General features: G+C 33.2%; 1 protein-coding gene across 7 annotated transcripts in view; it reads left to right on the top strand.

Annotated features, from left to right (window-relative positions):
- LOC118191457 (coiled-coil domain-containing protein AGAP005037-like) overlaps window positions 1-25925 on the top strand; it is a 769544-nt gene that overhangs the window by 507036 nt on the left and 236583 nt on the right. For all 7 annotated transcript variants that reach the window (XM_085811562.1, XM_085811561.1, XM_085811564.1 and 4 more), the window contains 2 exons: window positions 526-561; window positions 19089-19234. In XM_085811562.1, the coding sequence (XP_085667688.1) occupies window positions 526-561; window positions 19089-19234 (182 nt within the window). The remainder of the gene's footprint in view (window positions 1-525; window positions 562-19088; window positions 19235-25925) is intronic.

Genomic DNA, 25925 nt, shown 5'->3' with positions numbered 1-25925 from the left:
CCATCCACACCGCATGCTAAACTATACATTCTCAGAGTTATTGGGAATCCACGCAGCATAATATTTTTTAGTTAGTTTTCAAATTAAAATCGCATGTTGCTCAGCAAAATGAGCCATTTAAACGAAATAGCCGTACACTTCGATTACATATTAATTTCCAATTCATGTTATGCACACAAAAAAAGACTTCTTTTAGCCTGTAATTTTTTTATCTAATTTTCGTCCAAAAAATATGTACTTAAAATATAACCGATAAAAATGTATAAAATGACGTCTAGAATTTTTGCAGACTTTTGCACTTTTAATGCAATAAGTAAAAAATATATGTTATGAAACCGTATTTTATGTGAAAATAATAATTTCTGTTCCATTTATTAATAAATTAATGCATTTTGCTTTTTAACTTTTTTCAAACAACTATTTTTATAACTTCAAGTTTCTGATGTTTTGTTTCATAAGTAGCAACTTTAAAAAGCGTATTTCTTATTTAATTTTGATCTGACGGTTTTGATTTCTTTCTTGCAGCTAGGTGGGGCAATGGGAGGCGAGCTGGAAGACCTGGTAAGATAGAACTTTTACTATTCTTTAGGTTATTTATAATTTTTGCATTCGAAAATTTTTAGCCCAAAAGAGCGTTGGCCCAGAAAGGCTATTAGCCTTGAAATGGCATTATTGCGACGGTTCACTATAAACTGCGTATCGATTTTCAAATTGTTGCCACCGAATATTATATTATATTTAAAGAAATTAAATAATGAAGAATCTGCATGAATGTAGGTACGTTTCTCGCATTGTGAAAAACCGACGGTACCTAGAGCTATCAAATTTTGAATAACGTAATCACCCACCCGAACGTGGGCACCTGGAAGACCGAACTTTAAATTTCGGATTTGTTTTATTATCAATTTTTTCTGATTAGCAAACTGAATGATTTCAAAGCGACGGGAAAATTTTTTACCATGAGCGGCGAGAGACTGTCTATCGGATATTCGAAAAATATGCCGTTTGTAATATTGCTTTGAAGTGAATTTTATGTGGCTTAAGTGCGAAGAACATAATCAGAGATTTATTCGCCATAATTCTAAAAATATGTAACCCGTCGAATCCGGAACAGCTATGAAACTCCTGCAAAGATAGTATGAGTGATGACATACTGTACAAAATCCGACAAGCTCATCGAGAACTGACCATCGAATTCAACGACGACATCGTCAATGAAGCAATCAATTCGCCTAGAAGATAAATGTTTAGCAATAAAAAATAACACTTTAGTACAACTTGGGATGCCAGCCCCACGACAAGATGCTTTCAGTGTGCTTAACTCGAAATTACAAAGGAAAAAAGCTACAACATAAACGAGCTACTTCAGTACATTGCTCACAACAAACCAGCACTCAATGACAAACAAAAAATTATTTACAACGATATCATGGACCGGATCAACAACAGCACTGGCGGAATTATTTACTTGGACGCACCGCGAAAATGTTTTTAAAAAATCTATTGCTGGTAGAAATACGTGCTAAACAACACATCGCACCCGCACTGGCATTATCTTGCATAGCCGCCACACCTTTTGGAAAGGAGGGCGAACTGCCCATTCCGCCCTACAACTATCGTTGAATATAGCCGAAGAACAATTCGCGGTACGTAAAATCTCAAGAGCATCTGGACGAGGTGAAATTCTAAAACAAGCTAAAATTATCTTTTGTGACGAATGCACAATGGCATATAAAAAATCTCTCGAAGCCATGCGCAGAACATTACAAGACTTTCGAAGAAACTCTGAAGTGGTGGGAGGAGCTCTACTCATACTCTCAGTAGATTTTCGACAACCAGTTATCCTTAAGTCAACAGCAGCAGATGAAATCAATGCATGCTTCCCAACCTTAGTCGCAATTGTACCAATCCAGAGTGGCTATTTTGGGAACTAAAAATAATATTGTTCACGATATCAACTTTAATATTCAAAAACAAAATTCCCGGTGAAGAGAGAATATGCAAATCGATTGGCACGATGATAAATGTTAAAGAAAGTGTTAACTTTCTACAGAATTTTTAAACTCTTTGCAAGTACTAGGAATGCCATTACACTGCCCTTCGACTGAATATTGGATCTCCGATGATACTACTCAGAAATCTCAACTCACCAAAACTACGTAATGGAACAAGGATGGTTGTCAAACAGCTGTCAAATAACATCATCGAAGCCAAACTTATGACTGTAAAGGACAAAGGGCACAGAGTAATTATCCCCAGAATGCCACTGATATCTACTGAACTACTATTCCAAATTAAAAGATTGCAATTTTTAATCAGATTACCCTATAGGTTTACAATTAATAAAGCGAAGGGATAAAAATTTAAAATATTGCGGCATCAACCTCAAAGACCTCAGCTTTTACTCACGGTCAGCTATATGTACATTGCTGTCGAGTAGGAAATTCGAAAAACTGGCACATATATACCCCCTGATAAAAAATCGATTAAAAAAAAAAACTATTGTAAATAGTTAGAATATGTTTTCAATAAATAAATTACCTCTTATATTAAAATTTTATCTTTTTATTAACTACCACACAATCTCATATCAACTTCCTGAGCGAAGCCGTGTGCCCCAGCCAATATTTAATAAATAAAGGTGAGACACAAAATTTTAAAAACGCCCTTTGAGTGATATATGAAATCTTAAAGCTTTCAGAGATTTTTATCACTTTTCTTATGGTAATATTGTATTTTATTGTTCTTTGAAATTTGCAAGGAAATATATCGCTATATTATATATATAATAATATTCCCATATATATAATATGGGAAAATTGCAAGGAAATATATCGCTATATTTTTAAAAGCTTTAAGTGAAACTTTTACTTTTATTTAAACAATTTTTAATAATTTATTCTTTTCATGCCTTGTAATATTACGTAATTTAAATATACATATATATATTATATATATATATATCCCTTGTAAACATATTTTTTACGTCTCCCGATTTACAAAAATACAGTCATGTCAACAGTATTTGCTATTCTTTCTTACTCAAAATAATACTGGAATATGCGAAAAATTACGAATTTAGATGTTAGAAATCCCTCGCAAAATGTGAAAAGTCTGCATTAAAGGAAATTTCAATGCTCAAAAAGATGACGCACTTACTATTATTTTCTCTCTAATACGCATGGAAAGATTCAGACTTATGTATCATTACTTCAGCAATAATTTTTAAAAATCTGAAGGTTTTCACATGTTATATTATGCCCGTTGTGTTTTCAATGTTTTGTGTGTTACCTTTATTTATTAAATACCATTTTCTTCGCACTTAAACCATAAAATTGAATTAAACAGCAACATCACAAAATATTTAAAAACAGCTTATGTTTAGAATTTCCGATACACAGCCTGCCGCGCTTGAGATAAAAATGTTTTTTTTTTCTTATAGTATTGCTATTGCTCGCTTTGAAATCGTTGAGTTTGTTAATTAAAAATTCGTTAAAGTTGTACAGGATATGAAATAGATAATAAAACAAATTCGAAATTCCAAATTTGAGTTTCCAGATGCCCATATTCAAATGGAGGACTGCGTTTTGCAAAATGTCATAATTCTATGTACCTTTGAGTTTTCACAGTGCGAGAAACATGCATACATTCATGCAGATTCTTCATTATTTAATTTCTTTAAATATAATGCAGGGCCATGATATTTAGTGGCAACAATTTGAAAAGTGATTCATACTTTTATAGTGAACCAAAGCAAAATTCCAAATCTAAATTAATGGACCTTCCGGGGAAATTGCCCCTTGGGCCTAAAAAGCAAGATATTTACTTGTTCTGTCATTGTTCTAAGCGATATACTTTATTATATAAAGTATATCGATATACTTTATTATATAAAGTATACTTTATTATATAAAGTATATCGCAAGTGTAGTATTTTTTCGCTGCTGTATCATCTCTTTAATATTAGAATTAAGAGTCAAAATTGCTTACCTTAGAACTATGATAAAGAGATAAAATGTAAGAAGTACTTATATAAAGGTATTTAATTCAGCTTCCAGTATAATTTGCATTTATTTTTAATTTAGGCTTATGGATATGGTTTTGAATAAACATTTCTTTGAGAGACGTAATACTCGAATTTTATTGATTAATTAATGAATCTTACTTAAAGTAAGAGGTATTGGTTACTTTATATTGCAGTAACTAATAAAGGCTGTAAATTTTTAATGTGAGCTATGAACTCAGAAGCAGATTTGGTATTGGTTATCATTGTATTTTGAGAATGAAGTGGTACCTTTTTTTTTTTTGGATCTTAAATCTCAAGCATCACAGTGGGAAGATATAAGAGTTAATCCAATTAGTACTACTAAAAAAACTTATTTGCCTTCTTTCCTACTTTGCATAAATAACATTTTACTTACTTTTTACGTGATTATTATATATCAAATTCTGCTATATACTCTTTGGTAAACGTTTTACGTGATTATTATATAAAAGTTTGTAATTACTACACGACTAACACTAATGTAATGTAATGTAATATATGAGTATGCTGCAACCGCCCTAACCGATAGCAATCGACCCCATGGCTAACGCAGCCCACCCAAGACAGATTAAAACAAAAATACAGTTAATAACATCAAATAAAAATTCTCAAAATTGTTCTGTGCCATTTATAAGGTTCTTCAAATGCTTTGTAAATGTAATCTCTTTCTGGCGACAATAGAATTCCTTCATGTTACCATGTTCTTCCTCAACATGTCGCAATAATACGCAGTCTTCTACGAAATGTCGTCCATTGCCTTCAGAACTACAAAAATTACAAAGATTAATAATTTTCAAATTGCAAAGGATTTGATGAACTTTGCAGGTACGCCAGGAAGCGTCCGTATCCAGTAATTATTTGATTGTAATCAAAATTACATTTCGTTCTCATATTTTTAGAAACTTCAAAGCTCAACAAATAATCTTTCTTTTTTTCCCGAAATGTTGCATTTCTCTTTCCAGCAATCACAATAGAAATCCTTCATTTCACCAATAACAGTTCCCATAGCAGCCTCTTTGGCCAGCATGTTGGCCCTTTTGTTGCCTATTACACCAATATGGTTTTTCACCCAGTTCATTTTCACTTCATGTGCTTTCTCAACTTTTACAAGGAGATCTTTTATATATGAGACCAAACATTAGTGTTATCAGCATCTGCTAGTGCTTTCAAACCAGATAGTGAGTCTCTCTATATGTATGTATTAATATATGTCTTTTACAGTCAGGTTTTCGCTAACCCATTTAAGAGCAAATAAGACAGCATCCCCAGTTCGGCTTGAAAACCTGAACTGTAAGGTCCAAATCTAATTTTGCCATAGTCTATTTCTGTGCAAAACAAGTAAACCACATATGCTGCACCAGTTTCATTGTGATAACCCGAAACGTCAGTAAATATATCCAATGCTCCTATGCAAGCATTTGGTCTCTGATATTTCCCTCATTTTCTTAATGCAGGATGTATAGCGTTTATATTAAAGACAGAAACACATGTATTGGATGCAGGTACAGATAACAGGTGTTTTATATGCTGTAAAAATCTCTGTACGTATTAAAATCAATATTTTGTAAGAACATAATTAAATTTGTCATAGTAAAAAGAATACAGTATCGAGAGGGGCGGTATAACGGCCATTAAGCAAAATATTCTTTTAAACGCCGGAAGACATGTTGTATTCTTCAAGACTAGTTTGTTTTGAAGGAGCCAGAAATCGTTGGCCTTAGCAAATCGACGGTCGCAGAAAGTTAATTCTTCTTGTTCATGCTTTCATCGAATTTGAGTTGATAGAATTTAGAAAACGAAGACCCAAGCCAATTTGAGGTCTTCAGCATTTTGGTGGTCTAAAAATGTGGACCTGTTAACTTGCGTAAGATACAGGTACTTTCTGTAGGGTCCAATATTTCCGATCTCATAAAAAAGAAAGTTCTTGTTGACAAAACCTGCCAGTGGATAATGGGTTTCATTGGAGAATTAAGTATTAATCTAGCATCTTCAGTTAGGAATTTAGTTATAGCTCTGATAAATTTTATTTTTGCTCCTTGGAGATTTCACCAGGTTAAATAGTCTGAATGTTGCAAATATAATGATTCAAATCTTATCCTTTCAAAGGATCACAAGTCAAACTTCCTTCTAAACCAACCAACATCTAAAATCAATATTGAGTCAAAGTTAATTTATTTAATGGCTAAACTAAATAAATTTGTAGAATTTTAGGCTTATTAACCACTTATCTTTTTTGTGTATAAGTACTATCACTTTTATGTTCGTTGACATGAACAGAGTGAAAATTATTTAATATCTGTAAGTGAAAATTATGGATTTTAAAACATAGATTTTGGCAGAGACCTCTATATTCTGACCGACTTAATACTAGTTTCGCCCGGCTTCTAGATTTATTTGAATCAGCTTTAGCTTGGCTAGCTATGTTTGTTCATATAAGACGAGAGGCTGAGTCAAAACTTAAAGGTGGACATGTTTTTTGTTATTGTGACTTATCTCACTTGTATAACATCAGATCAAGCCTACGAAGTTCATCGTGGCAAGGAGTGCAAGATTGCGTCTGTCGTTGGCAAGGGCCTTCAGCACCATACAGGTGGCAGTATGATTTTACTCAGTCCCTCTCCCCCCATTTTGACAGACAGCACTCGGAGGGACTGGTCCGAGGGTCTCCCACCCCTCTTCTCCTACCACCAACCTGCCGAGAGGACTTTCGGCTCGCCGCATATTTAGAACGCCCCCATGCCACACAGACACTATGAATTTACATACATCCGTGCCTTCTTCGAATTTCGAACCCGGGGTCTTCGGTGCGACAGTCAGCATCGCTAATTACTATCTCGGTTGGGAGGTATATTGTCTTGTGAACGTCATATGAAGTTTTACTTTTAGAGATCTGTTATTACTTGAGCTGCGTCAGTTTTTTAATCTGAAGAAAAAGGTTTGTTTGGAACTTGCTTAGTCTGGTTTCATTTCGAAAGAAAATTAAGACTGGCAAACTCAGAAATAAATTTTAAAATAGGTAGGTTTTTTACAAACTGTACTGTGATCAAATAGATTAGTCGTTACTTATTCACTTTATTATTGGCTGCTAAATTAAGAGTACAAATTTCTGAAGCTTTGTCAATATATTCTTTTGTATTCAAATGTGTTCTGCTTAAAGTGTCTTCTAATTTCCCTTGTTGCACCGTACCTCTATATTATATTTTTATTAGTAAATTTAACAACGTTCTTTGTGATCGCTGAGGTACTTTAAAAAAAACTTTCTTTGTTATATTTCGTAATGGTCGGTGACCAGTTTTAACTTCAATAAATTTATGTTATGTATTGATGAAATATAGAATGTCCAAAAATAATAACTAGAAGCTCCTTTTTTATCTGAACGTAATTTCTCTTATTCTTAGCTAGAATTCTAGAAGCAGCTGATTAATTTTCTTGCGGAAAAATAGCGCCTAAACCTTCAGAGCTTGCATCATTATGAACGTCGTATTTTTAATACGTGTATTTTTACAAGCAGTTCTTTAAGCTTTGGAAAAGTTTTTTTAATGTTTTCAGTTTATTTCCAAAGAATATTTTTCTGAAGTAGCTGTCTTAATGACGCACTGTCAGTAGTTAAATTAGGAAGGAATTTGGCTAAGTAATCTACTCTTCTTAAAGGTCTTTGTAAAGAAGGTGATCAGACAGTAACTCTTCTTCCCTTACATAGACAGTAACTCTTCTTGCTCTACATTCCGTATTTTTTCCTTCTTGTTAACTAGTTCTGTCGTTTGAAAATCGAGAGGGGAAAATTATGCGAGTAAATTAATTTCCGAAGAATGCGGTTACAGTAAATCAACGAACAAAGGCGAACAGAAGATCCGGATTTCGAAAGATCAAACACACCAGCAGCAAATAAGGCTTCAATAAACTGGAATGTTAATAACAGAATTAAGGTTTGATCATATGTTTGTAAAGTTTTTTACGTATACGCATACCCGCCCCGTTAGGGTAGCTTAACGAAAATTCTACACAAAAATTCCTAATTTAAATAATAAATTAAGAGAAAATAAAGTGGATGAAATGCTATCATAAAAATGTAAATAAAAATTTAATATACCGAAAAAAATAAAAATAACCAAGGGAATAGCTTTACCAATAAAATAATCCTCAAAGGAAAAACTATGTACAATAGAGAAAGTAGAAAATTATGCGACTAATTTAAAAAAATTTTCGAACCTAGCCGTAAAAAGCTAGAGAGAAAACAATATGACGAAATACGAAAATTCACATGATTAAGTTTCGTGTTACGCTTATCCTTATCGAACTTCAGACTATTTTCTCGTGCCTTCTATTATACTCTTTTAAGATATAAGTCATATTCATTTTCATCAAATCCTCATATTAAAATATCATTTATAATACTTCTAGACCATCTATTATTTGGCAGTTTTCTTTTAAAAATTTATGGATCCTAACATATACCAAATGGTTATCTTTTAAATTTGTAAGGATTATGTTAATTGTATTAACAGTTAAATTTTAATTTAAAGTTCCTTTCCTGTCAAATTCTAACTTCAACTTACTACTTCCGGCCAGAATGTAGTTTTAGAATCACTCTGAATACATAATGAGGAAGAGCGGTATTTAACCGCGATGTTCTACTTGCTGAGTTAGAGAGAATTAGAGTTTCTGATTTGCGCGCTTCTGCCTTGTTGGCTACTCTCTCTCAAAGCTGTTATTACGCTCGGCCGTACTCAGGCCCTTGATAGCTTCGCAGTCAATTAGCGTTAAGGGACCAACTCGATTAGAATCTTGATAGCTTCGGCTATATCTCTTTAGTTTAGATTAGATTTAGTTTACTTCTTAGCCTCTTAAGTTTAGATTAGATTTAGTTTACTTCTTAGCCTCTTAAGTTTAAGCCCAAGTGTTGGCTTTTATTGTATACTCCAAGACGGAGTTATGTTAAATCTTATTTGAATAATAAAGGGTTATTTACCCTTTCATCTTGTTGTTTCTTGTCACACGAACTCAAGCGATTATTCGCTTGACTGTTCTTAAGATTCTTCACGTTCAACAATAACTTAGCATTTACGAAGTTGAGGAACCCTATAAACTTTTATCTGCCCTGACGTATATTGAATTTACACAATTTACTACTTTCTTCATCAGGCTTAATTTGCCAGTATGCACTATTAGAATCTGAAACATTTTTCTTTTCTTTTTGCATTACAGTGGAAATTTCGGGTAACATAGAAAAAAAGTTAATATAGGTCATAAGATGACAAAAACAATTAACATAGGCCATAACATAGGATAATATTCTTCTACATGAAATATCTACATTCTTCTGCATTTACCTTCAAGACAACGAATTTCTAATATATGAAGAATAGGATTAACTCTTACTTTCCCGTCTTTATTATGTAAACTACTCACTACTTCGTAAATTTGAAACAATTGAAACTATGATTGCCAGCTGAAAGAAAGATTTCCGCCAAATTTCAATACCTCTAGTGAATTTAAACTTTTAATTCTAATAAGAAAACACTCACTCGACACCGTATAAAACACGAAGTGTTCATTTTTAACTATCAAAAACTGTTTATTTGTAGAGTAGAATTTTAACGTATTATATAAAATTGCTAAGCTGAGTTCTAAAGTATAGTCTTTTTTACAAGTTTTAAATTGATTGCCGTTTACAAATTGCAAGATTCTAAATTCTAAAATATTACAGTTGAATCTAACTATGAACAGAAGATGAAATTAGAAGTAGAGAAAAATAAACGAATAATTGATAAAATTCTGAACAAGATTATGAAGTCTTTTATCCGAATTTCACATTTGTAATTTGAAAACCATCGGTGTATAGTTTGATTTAAACACTGAGCTCTCTGATGTGCTCGTATGTTGAAATTTCATCTTAGAGTTATTAAACTGCAAAATGTAAGCAGTATTATTATTTGCTATCGTGAGACTTTCAATACTTAAATTTTTAGTTCCAGTTAGTATTTCTTAATACTGTAGCTTGAATAAATAAAATGTATGAATACTTCATATTTTAAATTATATTTCACATTTATTCGAATATTAAAACGATATTTTTAAGAAGTTTTTAATAATACCTTGAGCCATTAATTAGTATGTAGTAAAACAACATCACCACATTGATTAAAACAGTATTATGAATTTAATTTAAAAGGGAAAAAAGAATGATATATGATAAAATTAGCTGCGGCAAAGACTTTTTTAATTATTAAAATAAAAATGATGTTCATGATTTATTCGACATAAGGAATACAATCCCTAATTAAGAGGATTAAGAGCAAAGTTCGTGATCGATAGAATTTCTTTTGAAATGGTAAGCAAAAACGATTTTACTTCGAAGAAATATGTGACAGCTAGAAAATTGCATTCATTAAAGGAAAATTAATTTAGTTCAAGATAAGCCGATTTGGTTTCTATCTAAATGGCAAACTACTTTATTTTTCTTCCGAATTACGTCACTGTTTTGATTTCTTTCTGGAATTCGTTGAAACTTTGAATATTTCCTAACATACATTGGAACATCGGCCATCTATATTTTTTTATGTCTAAGAAATGATTCGCAATGAAATATAAAATTATTTTCTTTATCTTGAACAATTTTTCTATACCTTTCTAAAAGGATGTTTTGGGCCTTGATTTCATTTTGACTTTCTAATATATGCACAAACGGAGATAATTATTAAAGTGTTCTCGTTTATTCCAGTTATAATTTTGGCAGCATAATAGACTAGCTACACATTTTGTGGTTTCCTTTATACGAGAGATGAGCCAGTTCAAATTAAAAAGGCCCTAGTGATGGTTTCCTTCTATATTTTCGTTATGTCTCTGTAAATTTGTAGAGTTATTAGGTTATTTTCAAACAGGAGACGTGAAAAATGTGCTGTGCCTACGCCGGTCCTCGAATCCTAGACCTCTCGAATACGCGTCAAGTATGCTTCGAATTACGCCACGAAGGCTTGAAGAAAGAAGAGAGAAAATACCTGATATACTCCCTTTTTTAGAGGCGACTGTGATTAGGGGACCCACTCGTGGTGGTGACGAATTATCGTCCGCCACCATATGTAGAGTTACAGAGTTATTTTGAAGCAAGAGAAATGAAATGTGTAGTGAACTCGCTGATACTCGAACCTTGGACCTTTCAAACACACATCGAGTATGCTTACAGTTACACTACGAAGGCATGCCAAAGGAAGGGAGAAAATACCTTATAAGTTAAAAACAAAATTATCAATAATTTCAAAATACGTGTCAGTATATTCTACAGTATTTATTGTTTCTAACAGCGAATCGTTAAAATGGGCCCGCTTCTAACGACGTTTTCAAAAGAAACTTGAGATTCGGATTCAGATGTAAACATGTGTGCTTTCTCGCTAGTCCATACTAATAAGTCTTCTTTCATCTCTATCCAGTCTTTTCGTGGTAATACAATATTTACACGTCTGTCCACAAGACAGCATTCATATTCCCTAACCTCCTGCAGTTTTCTCATTGACCTTTTCTCTAACAGAGCTCTAAAAATCCCGCATTCTGATGGATATTATAATAAACGAAATAATTCGCTTATAGGTGCATGTATGTGTTCATGTATATGAATACATATCTATATATCTATATATATATATATGTAGAATATAAAATATTTAGTTTCAAAATCTTTCAAATAATAAATTAATAATAGCCTTTTAACTCCTGTTTTCATTCTAAATATCAGAGCAGTAATTTTTCTAACTAAACTCCGTGCAATTCTGAACTGCATTTATCGATGAAATCTGAACCAAACATCTGAACATTAAACTGTCATGTGATTTGAAAAGTAATCCGGTATAAAAGGTCAATTAAGTCGCAACGCTCTTCTTCTCTCTTCCTTTCTTCTGCTTCTTCGCCCTCCCGCTAGCTACGCAGAGTTTACTTTTCTAATTTCGTCCATTGTTTAAGATGTGAGCTGTACAAAATTGGGGGCAGTGCATAGGGCACCCACAGAGATGATGTGCATTATCAAGGAGTAAAATTATTTGGGAAATTTACCGTTATGTGGAATCACGTGCCATCTGTCATCTGTCTGACTGCGCAGTAAAATCTCTTTAAGTTATAATGCAGAAAACAACGTCAATCCGATGCAACTCTTTCACCAAGTCATCTTATCACATATAGTATATATAAATATATAGGGTGCTTCCAAATTCAACCAACAAATTCAGAGGGATGATAGTAGGCCTCAAGAGGATAAAAAATGCCAGAGACCATGGGGTCACAAAGAACGTTTAGGGGGCTAAAATAGCAGTAATAGACAACAAAGAGGTCAGTGAATCTGACAAGGAGGGTAGCCAAACAAATGCGAGGATTATGAGCACCGCGACAAATGCATAAACCTTTTCTTATGCAAATTTTCCAATGTCTATGTGTAAAATAATAGCAGTGATGCAGAAGAAGAAATCTTCTCTTGTGTAAATTTCCTATGCGTTGGGGTAAAATAAAATTAGTTAGCAAGTATTCATCAGTGGGTATTGCAGAACTCGGCGTTACTTCATTCGGAAGCAACAAGTCAGATTGCACGAGTGAGGAATATTCGGATATACATTTGATTTACGGCCAAGCAGGTGGCAATGAACGCCTAGAACAGAGGAGGCGTTATCCGCATCATACCACCTTCACGAACATCGATCGATGACTGAGGGAAACGGTTGCGAGATCGTTCCAAATAACGAAGCGTAATGCAGGGCAAGCTTAATTATTTGGAACGATCAGTGTGCAGTGAAACAGAAAATCGAGTGTTTCAACAGTTTGCCGTTTCCCCGTCGAACCAGCATACAATCGTTTACGTTTGAACTGAGTATTCGGAGCAAAATGGTGTGGAAGGTTTTGCGTGTAGAAAACATGCACCCCTTCCACATGCAGAAGGTCCACCTCCTAGGCGATGTCAATTAGCCCCTTCGGTTACAGTTCATGAGCTCTATACTTGGTGCCACACAGAATGATTTTCACAGATTCCCGCGACAGTTTTATTCCCAAATGAAGCCTGCCTTTTAAGAGAAGACGTGGTTACACGCACAATGCAAATAGTTGGTCCTCCGAAAATCCCCACAAAACTTTCTCGACGAAAATGAAACACAAGTTTGGTAGTAATATCTGGGCATGGATTCTCGGAGATCATCTATTGCGACCGTACCTTTTGCCCAACGCTTCGTTGGCGCAAATTGCCTTGTTTTCCTACAGCACGTCCTCCCGAATTTGATGCAGATAATACCGTCAGAATCTATGGTTCATGCTTTATAGTGCACCAGCACCATCGCGTTTGCAGTGAGTAACAACCTCGATGCTTCACATCCCGGGTGGTTTGGATTGGAAGGCCTCTACTCTTTCTCTTTTGCTTGGCCTCTACGCCCTCGGATTTCTTCAATCAATGCGTGGAAGAAAAAAAAATAATTTTGGACAATGGCAACACATTTCCTTTAAATTGTTAAGCTTGTCGATTAAATTTGAAATATTAATCTATGACGCTTAATGTTGAGCGTCATAAATCAATGTTTCAAATTCAATCATGTGGCTACACACTGCTTTTGAGAATCTGAGTTTTTTAAATAAAATTTCTTTATTAAAATGTTCGCAAAAATCATTAAATAAATAAAACGAATTCTAAATGCATAGTTTGGGTTCCGAGCTGCACATGTTCCAGGTGGAAGACTATATGTGTGTCAAAATTTGTTGGTTCTAGGTATTGTTGAAACGGCAATTTTAATTCCAGGAATAACCATACATACAAACTGTATGTATGTTTGTTATATACAAAGAGTATATAACAAGCAATATATAATATAGTATATAACAAGAGTTATATACAAAGAGTATATAACAAGCATACATACAAACAGATTCTTCAGTATTTAATAAGAGAGACGAATGTTTTTGAATTTTTATGTTTTCAAAGATTTGAGTTATAATTGCCTGTCCGACTGCACTATGGAAATCGTTGATTCTACGAATGTATGCTCGCAAGAAACATACTTTCTTAAACTTATTTATTTTAAAGTCTAGAGCTGTATTAACAGAAATAAATGTTTTCTTCTTTGTGAGAAGTTGGTTTAAAATGTCCTGTTTAATATTTTATGTAAGTTTATAACATTTAAGTTTACATGACTTTTAATTTTTATTAGAAATTATAAGACCTGTGTTATTTCGATTATCAACTTTATTCTTATCTTTAGCTTATCAACTTTAGGGCCCAGCTATTGATGTGCAAATTTTAAGAACAGCTGTATCTTTCCTGCTTACTTATTTAGGAATTGTTTAACAGATCATCAAGCTTCATAAATGTTTTCAGAGATTTCGTTGAGCGTAATAGAAGAATCGTCCGTGTTTTCCTTTAATTTTTTATTGATCGGTTCGTTTCAATATAGGTAATATATTTTAAATTGTTCTTTTGACTTTCAGATTTTTTTTCTGAATCAAAAGAGAATTGTTCGTTTTCTAACACTGACTATCCAAGCACTCTTATTTATAATTTTAATTGGATCTGCGCAGTTATTAGTTTAAGTATTCACTCTTATCATCTATTTCCACTTCCACACATTCGCTATACTTACTTCGCCATCTTTCTTTGACTCTCTGAAGTTGAACGTCATTATTAGAATGATCTTTTGATATAGCAAGATCATGTTCAGTAGTTATTTCTGAAAACGTCTTGACTAACTAGTAGCTGAAACGTACTCTAACTTTTCAACCAAATATTATTTCTTATAGACTGAGATCTGTTCCACAGTGAGTTGCTTTACTTTCCATAAACTAAATGGATGTTATTCCCTGTGGTCATTTTGTTGTATTATTTACGACTCAAATTACGCCAAACTTCCAAGTTTTGTAAAAATCGGACGATTTTCCTCAATGTCATTGAATTTGGTATATATTTATAAATCTCTCTTTTTTTATTAAACTTATTTTATTCTTCTTTTCACATTTGGAAATTCAGGCTCATTCCAAATAATATTCACCCATTTTTTAGGATTTATTTTTAAAATTTGTATTTTTAAATAATTTTTATCAATTGTTCAAAAAAGTTTTGAATTATAATCTATACGCTTTTTACCATCATCTTAGAGTAGACGTATTTCTAAGCATACCTGCAAAAAATTACAGTTTTTTATTCAAAATTTCCGAAGATATACGAGAATTTATATATTGGAGCGTTTTGAAAGTTGACATATTTGTTGAAAGCTATAAAACACAAATGGGGTTTAAACACTTTGCTAAAATTATTTGAAAATAAGAACGATGTGACTTTTTTTCCGCTAACGTACGATGTAAAAAGATAGGAAAAGAGGTGCCTTTTTTTCCGCTCCAGCTTAATGGAAATGAAAGAAAAATTGGATACCATATATTAAGAAGTACGCCAAGTGAAAGTACGCGCAAATTGAAAACATTTCGCCAAGATAAGTTTTTGAATTTCTTTGTAAATTTCGCACCAAATTTTACAAAATTTAATATCTAGGCATAATTTGAGTCGTAGAATCGAAATATGGAAAAAATCTTGTGTGTTATTTCAGAAAAAGTCCTATTTTGTGTCAAAATACTTATGCTAGAACATTGCTATATATAAATCTAATATATATCCTAAGTCGCACTTTCCAGATATAAAAAACGGAATTTGAATTTTGTCAGTCGGCCGAGTAGAATGGGAGATATAGAACGGTCCCTAAGAGAGATATACTGATGACAGCGTTTCTTGAGTATAGGAACGTTGCTGTTACTTGCAATAAAACCTTGTGACATTGTCTGGTGCAATGTGTACTCAGTTTGAATGCATATCAACAGTTATGCAATTAATTTTTTAAAAAGATGCTATAAATATTAACTTATCGAGAACTTTTTACAAATGGGCAAGACGTTATACAGTTCTGCTAATTCAATACATAATTTAGGTACTTTTCACTATTACATTATATGTTAACTATGCAGAAGTAATAAAGACAAGGTTTAGATGTAGATACAGATGTAAAGAAGATATCGTTAAAAATACTTAAAAATCATGAGGTAAGAAAAGTGTTCATAATTAGATTAATAAGAATGTACAGGATGGTTATAATTAAAGTTACCCTATTTAGACATATGTAGAGACCGTTCTCTTAGACCTATTTCCTTCAAACCTCGTCTATCTATTATATGGACCATGGGGAAAAGAAAAAGTAGTTCAAATTTCGAACACCAGGTGAGAAGGGAGAGCATGAAGAAGAAGATAAAACGCAAATGGGAAACACAAAACTTTATTTAATCACAGCATTTGTTCAATGAGCCTTCTATTTGCGTCAATCACATGTTCAAAGCGTGTGATAGCGGGTTCGTCAGTAGCGGGAAATGTTTCTCGATCAACTGATGCAACATTAAGTGTTATACAGGCTTTTAATTCAGGCATAGTTTGTATGCTTCCTCCACAGACAAGTGTGTTCAGGAATTCCCACAACCAGAAGTCTCAGGGATCCAAGTTCGAAGAACAAAGAGGCCTGGCAGTTAGAAAAGTTTTCAAAATTTCCTGATCATCTCCAATCCATCATGAAGCACTGCTTTCACTGGTCTGGGTAGTGTGAGGTGGTGCACCACTAGCATTCTCGTTCCAGAAAGGCAAGAATGACTTGCTGCTAAATAAGCTCTCAGTAACGGCCATCCCTGATGAAACACCTTCGAGGGCCTTAATGAGTATTCTCTTTATTGAAAAAAAGACTAGAAATAAATTCAGCAGGAAATTCACACCATACAATCAGGATACAGATACCGCTCATGCACAACATTAAGACTTGCAGTACCCCATATGAGACAGTTTTGAGTATTAACTGCTCCGTCTGGGGTAAAATACCTCTCCTCAGACCACAGACTGTTCCAAGGCCAAGTGTTGTCAACATTTATTACGGCTAGAAAAAAAAAAGGCTAGTAAATTCAGTATATTTGTCCACGTATGTAGGATGCAACTCCTGCAGAACTTGAAACTTGTATAGATACCACTTTACAATAGATCGTATCGCACTGGCGGTTGAGGCGGAAATAAATTACGGACACCGGAGCACTTGTCGAAGGATACTGGGAACCGAATGCTCTTATCTTTTTCAACGCCTGCCTCGAAATAGGCCCTTTTCAGGATTCTTTCAATTGTCTATAATCTAGCAGTTAAAAAGTTATTGCCATTCCGCTAAAACATCTTAATCAGTAAAACTCGAACTTTCTTCTCTAAAGGCACAGGTAAAGAATGATTTTACGGTATTGGCTACTGCCATTTTACAAAAATCCAAATTTGTATAATGTCCTTTGTACATTGCATGAAAAGCCCCATCTTTCGGTCAAAATTTGAACTATTAATTTTTATTGCAGATTTCTTCTCCCAGTGGTGCATATAACCTATATACCAATTTTCAATTAAATAAGTCTATCAAACCGAGTTCTACGTAGGTCTAAATAGGTAATTTTAATTGTAACCGCCTATATAATATAAATGTCTGTTGCCGTTATATTATGCAAATACTAATGGTAGCTACGTGTGAAAATTTGCAGATTCATTTTATTAAATTCAGTAGCTAGCGCATCGCGCAGCAACACCACAGGTCCGGGGTTCGAACCCCGGGCTGAGCAAGGTCAACTCAGTCTTTCATCCCTTGGGTCAATAAAATTAGTACAAAGTTCGCTTGGGGACTAAACACTGAGCTGACCACTTGTTCAGTGCATATACTTAGGCACCCAGGGGCCCACGGTCAAGAAAACAGATTTCGGGCACTGCAGGCCTTGGCATATTAGTTCTATTTGTGCCACTGAGTTTAGTAGTTTTCCTAAATTACTCACTAATTTTAATTAAAAATATAAGGAAGGAATGCACAGTGGCTTGATACAGTTAAAGATATAACATGGTTTTTTACTAATACAAAACATTACAGTGTGGCTGGCGGTATTAACTACTTCTCAGTCTTGTCTTTTCATGATATTGAGACGTATAAGCCTTGATGCATGATACTGCACTCCTGGGTTTGAGACTTGTGAGTTCTTGGATATCCATTAAATAATTTAAATTCACTTCACATTCCTCAAATCTCTTCAATAGTTTTATAAGCGCGTTTCTTGCCATTGCCACTTCGCAAGATATATGATGATCCAAATATTTCGAAAACGTCCAATACAAAATAAGCAACTTCCTCAGCTCGCTTTGTTTTGAAGCTCAATAATTGTTCTTCTTTGTACTCTATGCCCGATTGCAATATGAATCTCCCTATGTATTGAAAACTTCCCCTCTGTAAATGTAAATCTTAAAGGAATACAATCTTTTTTTTTTTTTTTTTTTTGATATTAAGTGATTATATTCAAAAAGCTGCTGTTGACTGGTACGGTGAGTTTTAAACATACAGAATAATTTATGTTTTCGAAATTCGGATGCTGTAATATTTATTGTAATACGTATACTCAGTGGAAAGACTCCAGATGAGCGCAAAGAATATTATTGTGATTAATCATACTTACAGATTCTAAATAATCACCTATTCGTATGATAAATTTTTACAAATAATTCATATTAATCTTTTTGTCTTATAATTATTAATATTAGCCGGCTGTTATTCGCATAAATAGATTAAATAAGTAACATCGAAACACACTCGCGCATATTTATATATTAGGCATTAAGTAAAAAGGTAGAAATATAATTTCAAGTGAAAATCTAGTACTGATGCAGCTAAGATTATAAATGCAAATTTTAATTATTAATGTCGATTCTCCCCTAGGAAACGAAGAGTAAAAACTATTTTATGAACAAACTAATTAAAAATTAATTGCTTATGAAACTAAGATTAAACTATGGTAATTAAAACTTAATACAAAGTAATAAATGTATTTGAATAAAAATTATTAAAAAATTAAATTATCGTGATTGCATTAAAAAAAGTTGACTTTTCAAGGAGAATTAGTCTTTTAATTACTTTTCAAGGAGAATTAGTATTTAGATGGATACTTTTATGAAATAAAGTTATACAATTCTGCTTTAAGTAAAATTCTATACTTCCAGCGTCGTCACGCGGCCCAGGTGATTGGTCTGAGGAAGGTGCAAACGGAAGCTCCCGACACTCTGGTAAGAAGTCACAAGGGAGGAGACACCATCAGGCCCAAGAGCCGGCTTTGCTACACGACTCGAGGCCTCCTCCAGAGATGGAAGTAAGTGTCTAATAGTAATTTTCTCTACTCTTCTGCACTTTACATCCTGTGTTTCCCCCTTCTACTGAGATCAGAAAATGTCTGTACTTTTCTTTTAAAAACAGAGTAAGTTCTGAAGCAATCCAGCCATTCATTTCGTATACTTATCACGATTGCTATACAAAGAAACAGAAACATTTTTGGAAGTTAATTAGATTCAGCTTTCTGCAATCGTTTCTTTACCTGCAAAACAAAAGTTAAAAACTGTTTTGCTAAACTTATTCTTAATATTTTTGTACTTGTTTTTAGAGTTTTTTTTTTCCTTTTACTATGGGGTGTTGAATTTCTGCGAGTTTTGACTTTTTTAAATTGTATAAATTATTCTTTGCTTTAGTAAAATAGAATATAAAATAAATAATTTTTAAATCACTGACATTCAGCATGTTACATAATATAAATGTAATTAGGCATCTATAAGCAAACTAGATAAAAATAAATAATAAAAGGAGATAAAAATACATTTTCTGTTATGTCAGAAATTGTTACTTAAAAAATTAATAACTGGAAAGAAGTAACTCGATGTACTTTATTTTGACTATTAAGAAATCGCCTCTTTCTTGGTGAGAAAGAATATTAATAAGCATTAGTTGATTATTGTATATTTAGTCCTGATTAAATGTAGAAGAGGTAAAGTAGATCTCTCAAACAGGATTTTAAATCGTTTCTTTAAATAACCATTCGCATTATACTCTTATTTATTGCTAATAGTTAATTATTTATAAATAGTCATTTCTTGAATACTGTGTTTCCCATACTGAATTCAATTCCTCATGTGCCTGATTAAACTAACCGCATAACCCCATAATAAAAGGAATGGCGGAATGACACTTGTTTCCATGTCTTAAGAAAGAAAAATACTATTCTAAAAACCCTAAAAAAGTAAATTTAACATTACAAACTTAGACTATCTTCTTCGCAATTATAAACTGTAACGAAACTTTGGATAGACTGAAGAGGAATCATCACTTAGTCTAAAGTAACAACTGAAACGTGAGAAGGGTAACAACTGAAAGACCATTTATTTAAAAATAAATAAGAATAGAAAGCACATTTTGAGCTTACAGCTCAGTCAACCACTTATGGCGAGATAACATATGTAAAGTAAATCAAATGTAAAATTTAAATTCAAGTAAATTAGTTGCCAAAGGCTACACATATTAGTTTAACGCGAAGTTAGCTTAAAACTTAATCGGCGTGGATATTTACTTTCGGCAGTTATAATGCAAGTCGAAGGCTGCAGTTCTTATCTTATCTAGAAAACTAGTAACGTGACCTCGACAGACAGAACACGCTCTGCTTACAGTCTAAAAACCTCACCTTAAATACACGTGAACGAATTTCCATTGTGTCAAGAAAATTAAATTTCCATTGTGAAAGAAAAAGTGACAGTAAAGGTCTAAAACATGAAATGTCTTGTTAATTAACATAAAGGAACAACATAGTTACTATACAATGGTTCCTCTTTATTTTTTAATAGTTTTACTTGAATGAGGAAGAGCAAAGCATTGCATGGAAGAGCAAAGCATTTGCATAACCATAAGGTAACAGATTTCCAGCTGCCGTATACCACTCTAATTTTGACCGCCAACCGTCCAGAAGGCAGGTTGTTGGATCTCAAATCGTTCTTCCTCTGCCAGCGTTCTTCCTCCCAAAAACAGTGCCAGCGAATTTCATGCACCCCTATTTCACATTCGTATTCTGATTTCAAATGCAAGCTGTACTCTAACTCAAGACCCAGTGACGTTCTAAATTCCTGCACCAAATACATAAAACTTATTTGGTTTTTCCGGAGTGAAAAGCGTTGAAATATGGAACCGTATTCTCACTGGGAATCACTAGATATCTAGGGATCGAACTTTAGATCTTTCAACTGCTAGCTGGGATGCTTAAGCAAGAGCATGCAAGAATAAATGCAGTAATTCCTTGTAAGCATCACAATGTCAGGCGATTTGCGTTTTACCACATTTCTGTTTTCAACACAGAGCATTTTCCTATACGTGCCGCTTACTGCCTCGATTGGTACAATAATTAACGACGCTGCCGTATTGTTGAGCCAGGGCTGGAGTACGGAAAGCAGGAATGTTTGTAAGTCTGTGTGAGATGGAGGCAATTAAAATACTGGCTAGCCGAAAGTCCTTTGGAGTGGTTTGTGGTAGGTTAAGAAAGATAGCAGTTCCTCAGATCCATCCCCGTGGTAATCTCCATAAAAATTGCGGCGGAGCTGCGTAGTTCGTAGAGTGGAGGTATATCTGTATGACCATTGGTGAAATTCTGGCATCCCGCCCACCACTACTTATTCATCCTTGCACCTATGTCTTTCAATCCTGATGCTATATGCTGCAATGTAAAGATATTAAGACTTTTATAATGCACATGGAGCAACAGTCAACGTGGTAAGCCTTATTTTATAAAAATTAAATTTGATATTGCTCCTGAGAATTTCTTCTTGAAAAACAGCTGTTCTGAAATATTTGGCTTATATTTAAAGTAATATTTATGCTATGTTCGCTGTCAAACGAGTTTTAGATTGAAGATATTGTGCCATATAACTTGGTTAAATCGCAGAATCAGTTATCCATAATTTTTAATTCACTGCAGTCTATGTTTCTATTCTTTCTATTTATTTTTAACGCATTTCTGGAATGCATATTAATGCCATCCAATGCTGAATAAATAACTCAAAAAGAAGTTTTTCATATTGCTGATAATTAGCTAATACTATCAGTATACTCCTAGTTAGTTTCATGAGAATGTCAGCAGTGTCAATGGTCCTGTCATCTAATTCCTTAAGTGGGTACTGAATGAAGTATTCTACTAGCCTGTTTTTCGAATTATAAGAGATATTAATGGAACTTTTGCATTCAAATAATATATACAAAAAATAATCAGATTTAATCAGTCTTTTTATTTACTTACTTAATTTAATTTTTAAATGGATTGTAATTTTATGTTAGAAGCGAAATTGTTACTTTAAAAGATGTCAACAGATGGCAGCACCATAACTCCTAATCGAAATAGTGGGATGATTTGCACAGTCAAAAACTAGAACTGTTCGCTCGTGCAAATAATATATTTGTGGAACATACAGCAAATTTACTTGCGAAACAATGTTTTCATGTAATTAGATATTATTGATTAGTGACTATAAGACAGTTCAGATCAGAATTATATTACCATCTCATAATATTTAATTGAATAGGATAAATCTATAACTGGAAATTTAGTTACAAATATTTATATTTAAGTTTACGATATTACTCGAAATAGTAACGACAACATTCATTTGCATCCTAATAACTACCTTTTGGTAGGCATGTTTTGCAGTACATTTCACGTAAACGGGGATTGGTTTTAAATTAAAAGTGACAAGTTTTATACAGGAAAAAAATAAAAAATAAAAAAAAATAAAAAAACTTGAATAGAAAATGTCCTTCTCTTAAATAGCTTAAAATCTTTTAATTTAATTTCGAATTTTTTTTACGTACCAAATATAAGATTTTACAGATTAATGATAGTAATAACAATATCATTTTAATGCCTATCTGTGGCCAGATGGATAAAACAAATGAATTCGCTGAACAAGCTGTTTACATGGCGTTTTCTTGCGTCTCTCCAAGCATGATATACCAGTCAGTTTCTCTTTGAAAATCCTCCACGAAGGCATCCTTCCTAAAGAAGTTTTCAGCTGCAGTTTTTGTCAGAATTATTTAACCATTCGATCATTATGTTGTGATATCTTTAGTTTTGGAGGTAATATTTTTTAGGTTTTTATTTAGATGACAATTTTTTACGTTCTTATTTATTCAGTTTAACAATTCAGAACTCTGCTACGTTGCGTTCCGCTTAATTCATTGAAAAATTACAGTAGATTGATAGTTACTGATCATTTGTTAATCGTAAATAAAAATAATAATTTTCTTTGATATATTAAGTTAGAATCTAAACGTAAAATTAAATTACGAGCAGGCTTTCCTGCAAAAGTTTTTCTTACGTACTCTGTGTGCATAAATATATTTTACTGCATAGAAATATCTTCTTATTGGCGATTCATAAAAGAAGTATTTAATTAAAATTATTAACTAACTTGGGGGAAAGGAAATCGTATAAAAATATTGCAAGTTATGATCGAATAGTTTCTGAATCAAATTGTTTCACAATATTCCGTACTGATGTAATTTAATCACAGTCAGTCTCATGCATTCTTTCTTTTTTTTTTTTTTTTTTTTTTTTTTTTTTGTAGCATGCAATGTATCAAATGCTCCTTTTAAATTTTAACACTTTACAAAAGGAAATAATTTCAGGTCAGTTAAAATCTAAATAAAAAAGTAATAATGAATTAAATCTCAGTATATATATATATATATAATGTTTTTATTGCTGAAAACTTAGTTTTGAAATATTGAAGAGCTAATAAATATTCTATGAAGTGAATTTAAGTTATAAATTACAATTTCTAAATTAATCTTTGCCTTCCTTTTTTAAGTTCATCGATTAATATGAAGATAAATGACTGTCGTTTTAAAATGGGAGGGGAAGCACACAGACATCAATAGCTTTTTTCCTTAGGATTGAGGATAACACATTTTATTGACCTTCAGTGAATGTCTAAAAAATTTCGAGTAAACTAGAAACGGTTTTATAAATACCGGCTGACGTACATGTGCTCGAAATATGTTGTTCTTTTATTCAAAGTGTATTATTAGCTATGTGCAAAATTTCCACACGGTTTTTAGATGAAACATAAAACCCATTTAAAATCAAACTGAATACCTATGCATTCTAATTCGCTATGACTTGTCTGATTTGACGACATCATTTTATATGACTTCTTGCCCTCTGCCTGGTAGTAGATTAATAGGACGCAGATATCAACCCTCTGAAGTCAAAAATATCTTGTAATTTTGTTTTCAAATCTTGTATATCATCAGAAGAAAGACAAAGGAATTTCGTAATGATCAATAAAGCTTTATTTCCGAAGGGAGCAACATCTGGGAATGTGCTGGATGAGGTAAAACTTTCCATCCAGAATCGATTAGGTTTGTTTGAATAATTAAAAGCAGCACAAAATTTGGAGTTAAAATGATTAACGATGACGATTTTTATATTGAAATGTGCTGGCTGCTTCTGTTTTCGGTTGCTACTGTCCAGCTATTGGTAGTATGAGTCATCATTAACGGTTAATATTAGAAAAACTCCCAATGAATTGTTTACTTCATATCTTACCCCACACTTAACAAAATCTTTTCGAAATGCATCGATCTTTTGAGGTGGCCACAGTAAGTTCTTCATTTGCGACATGCTTCTTCGACGTTTGACATTATGATAAACTGTCCTTTTCTTCTCACTCGTCTTTATGATTAATTGAATAAATTTATTGCAATAATTTAGGTTATTCAAAACATTAAACTGCAAATTTAATAAACTCATCTTAGAAATCATTATATTGATAAAGACTTGTCAATTCATTTTAGCTTTCCGCTTTTAACCATCAAAGCTAATAGAATAATTTGTTCCAAATATTACTAATTTCTAAAAGGAGAAAGTAAAAAAAGTCATGGTTTTTACCTGTAGCTACTTTTATACAGCTGACATGGATCTCTTTGCTCCAGCACTGTGATGAACGTAAAGTGTGTGTATTCGTCTTTCAAATGTCCTGCGTAACTATGGCTTTTCTCTAATTCAGGATTTCTTAAACTGTGGATCGCGACCCCCAAGGGGGTCTCGGGACCTGCAGCAGGAGGTCTCCAAAAATTTTAGCAGTTTTGATATTTCTTTAACTTATTATAATAATTTTACAATTACCAAATATTTTTGCGCATTGTATCTGAAAATAGGTAAAGAATAAGAAAATACAAACAAAGAAAAAAACGAAAACGTTTCGACGTATTCTTTTGTAGAGACATTAGGTATTTTTTGGAAAAGCCGGAAAGATAAAAAAAGGAACAATCGCCTTCGCGGGAATGGAACTAGGGACCTCTGGAATACCGGCCCAGAGTGCAGAACCACTACACCACGAAGGCAGCTAAGAAGGCGTGAGAAATACCTTATACTTTTTATAACATAAAAGTTCATTTCTCTTGCTTTGCACGTGACGCTGTCATTTCGTCTGTTACTTATTTGAAATTTTCACATTCTTCTATGTCTTAAAATTAAAAATTAAAATTAATGAACTAAAACTGCAATAGTATATTACAGTACAAGTGAAAACATTGACAGTTTCACTCACGCATGTGTCGGATTTGCGCAATACTTATGGGGTCCCACAAAATTTTTGTAAATATTATGGGGCCCTGGGGGTTTCGAAAAAATCTCAGTGATAAAAAGGGGTCGCGACTGAAAAACGTTTAAGAAACCCTGCTCTAATTCATCAATATCTGGGTGTTGGGCATTAGATATGGCATGCTCCAGGATCTATTCAGAAACCATTGACGGGCATCAGGAAGCGGGTTCATCTTTACTCCTTTTGTCTCCGTCCTTGAATTTCTGAAGCCAGTGACGACATGTGCTGTCGCCAACCAGATCCTTTCCATACATTTGGGGAATGTTTCGGCAGGATGGTGCTATTGTACTACATCTATCAACTAAAATATGTGTCTCGTACGATGTCTTATATGGTCCTTATCATCAACCATTTCCATTTTTAACCAACCTT

This window comes from Stegodyphus dumicola, chromosome 2 (assembly GCF_044657685.1).
Source record: "Stegodyphus dumicola isolate Sdum_Otavi_A_Nest chromosome 2, ASM4465768v1".
NCBI classification, from domain to species: domain Eukaryota; kingdom Metazoa; phylum Arthropoda; class Arachnida; order Araneae; family Eresidae; genus Stegodyphus; species Stegodyphus dumicola.
The sequence above is the reverse complement of the archived record's forward strand: the minus strand, read 5'-3'. Positions and strand labels throughout refer to the sequence as shown.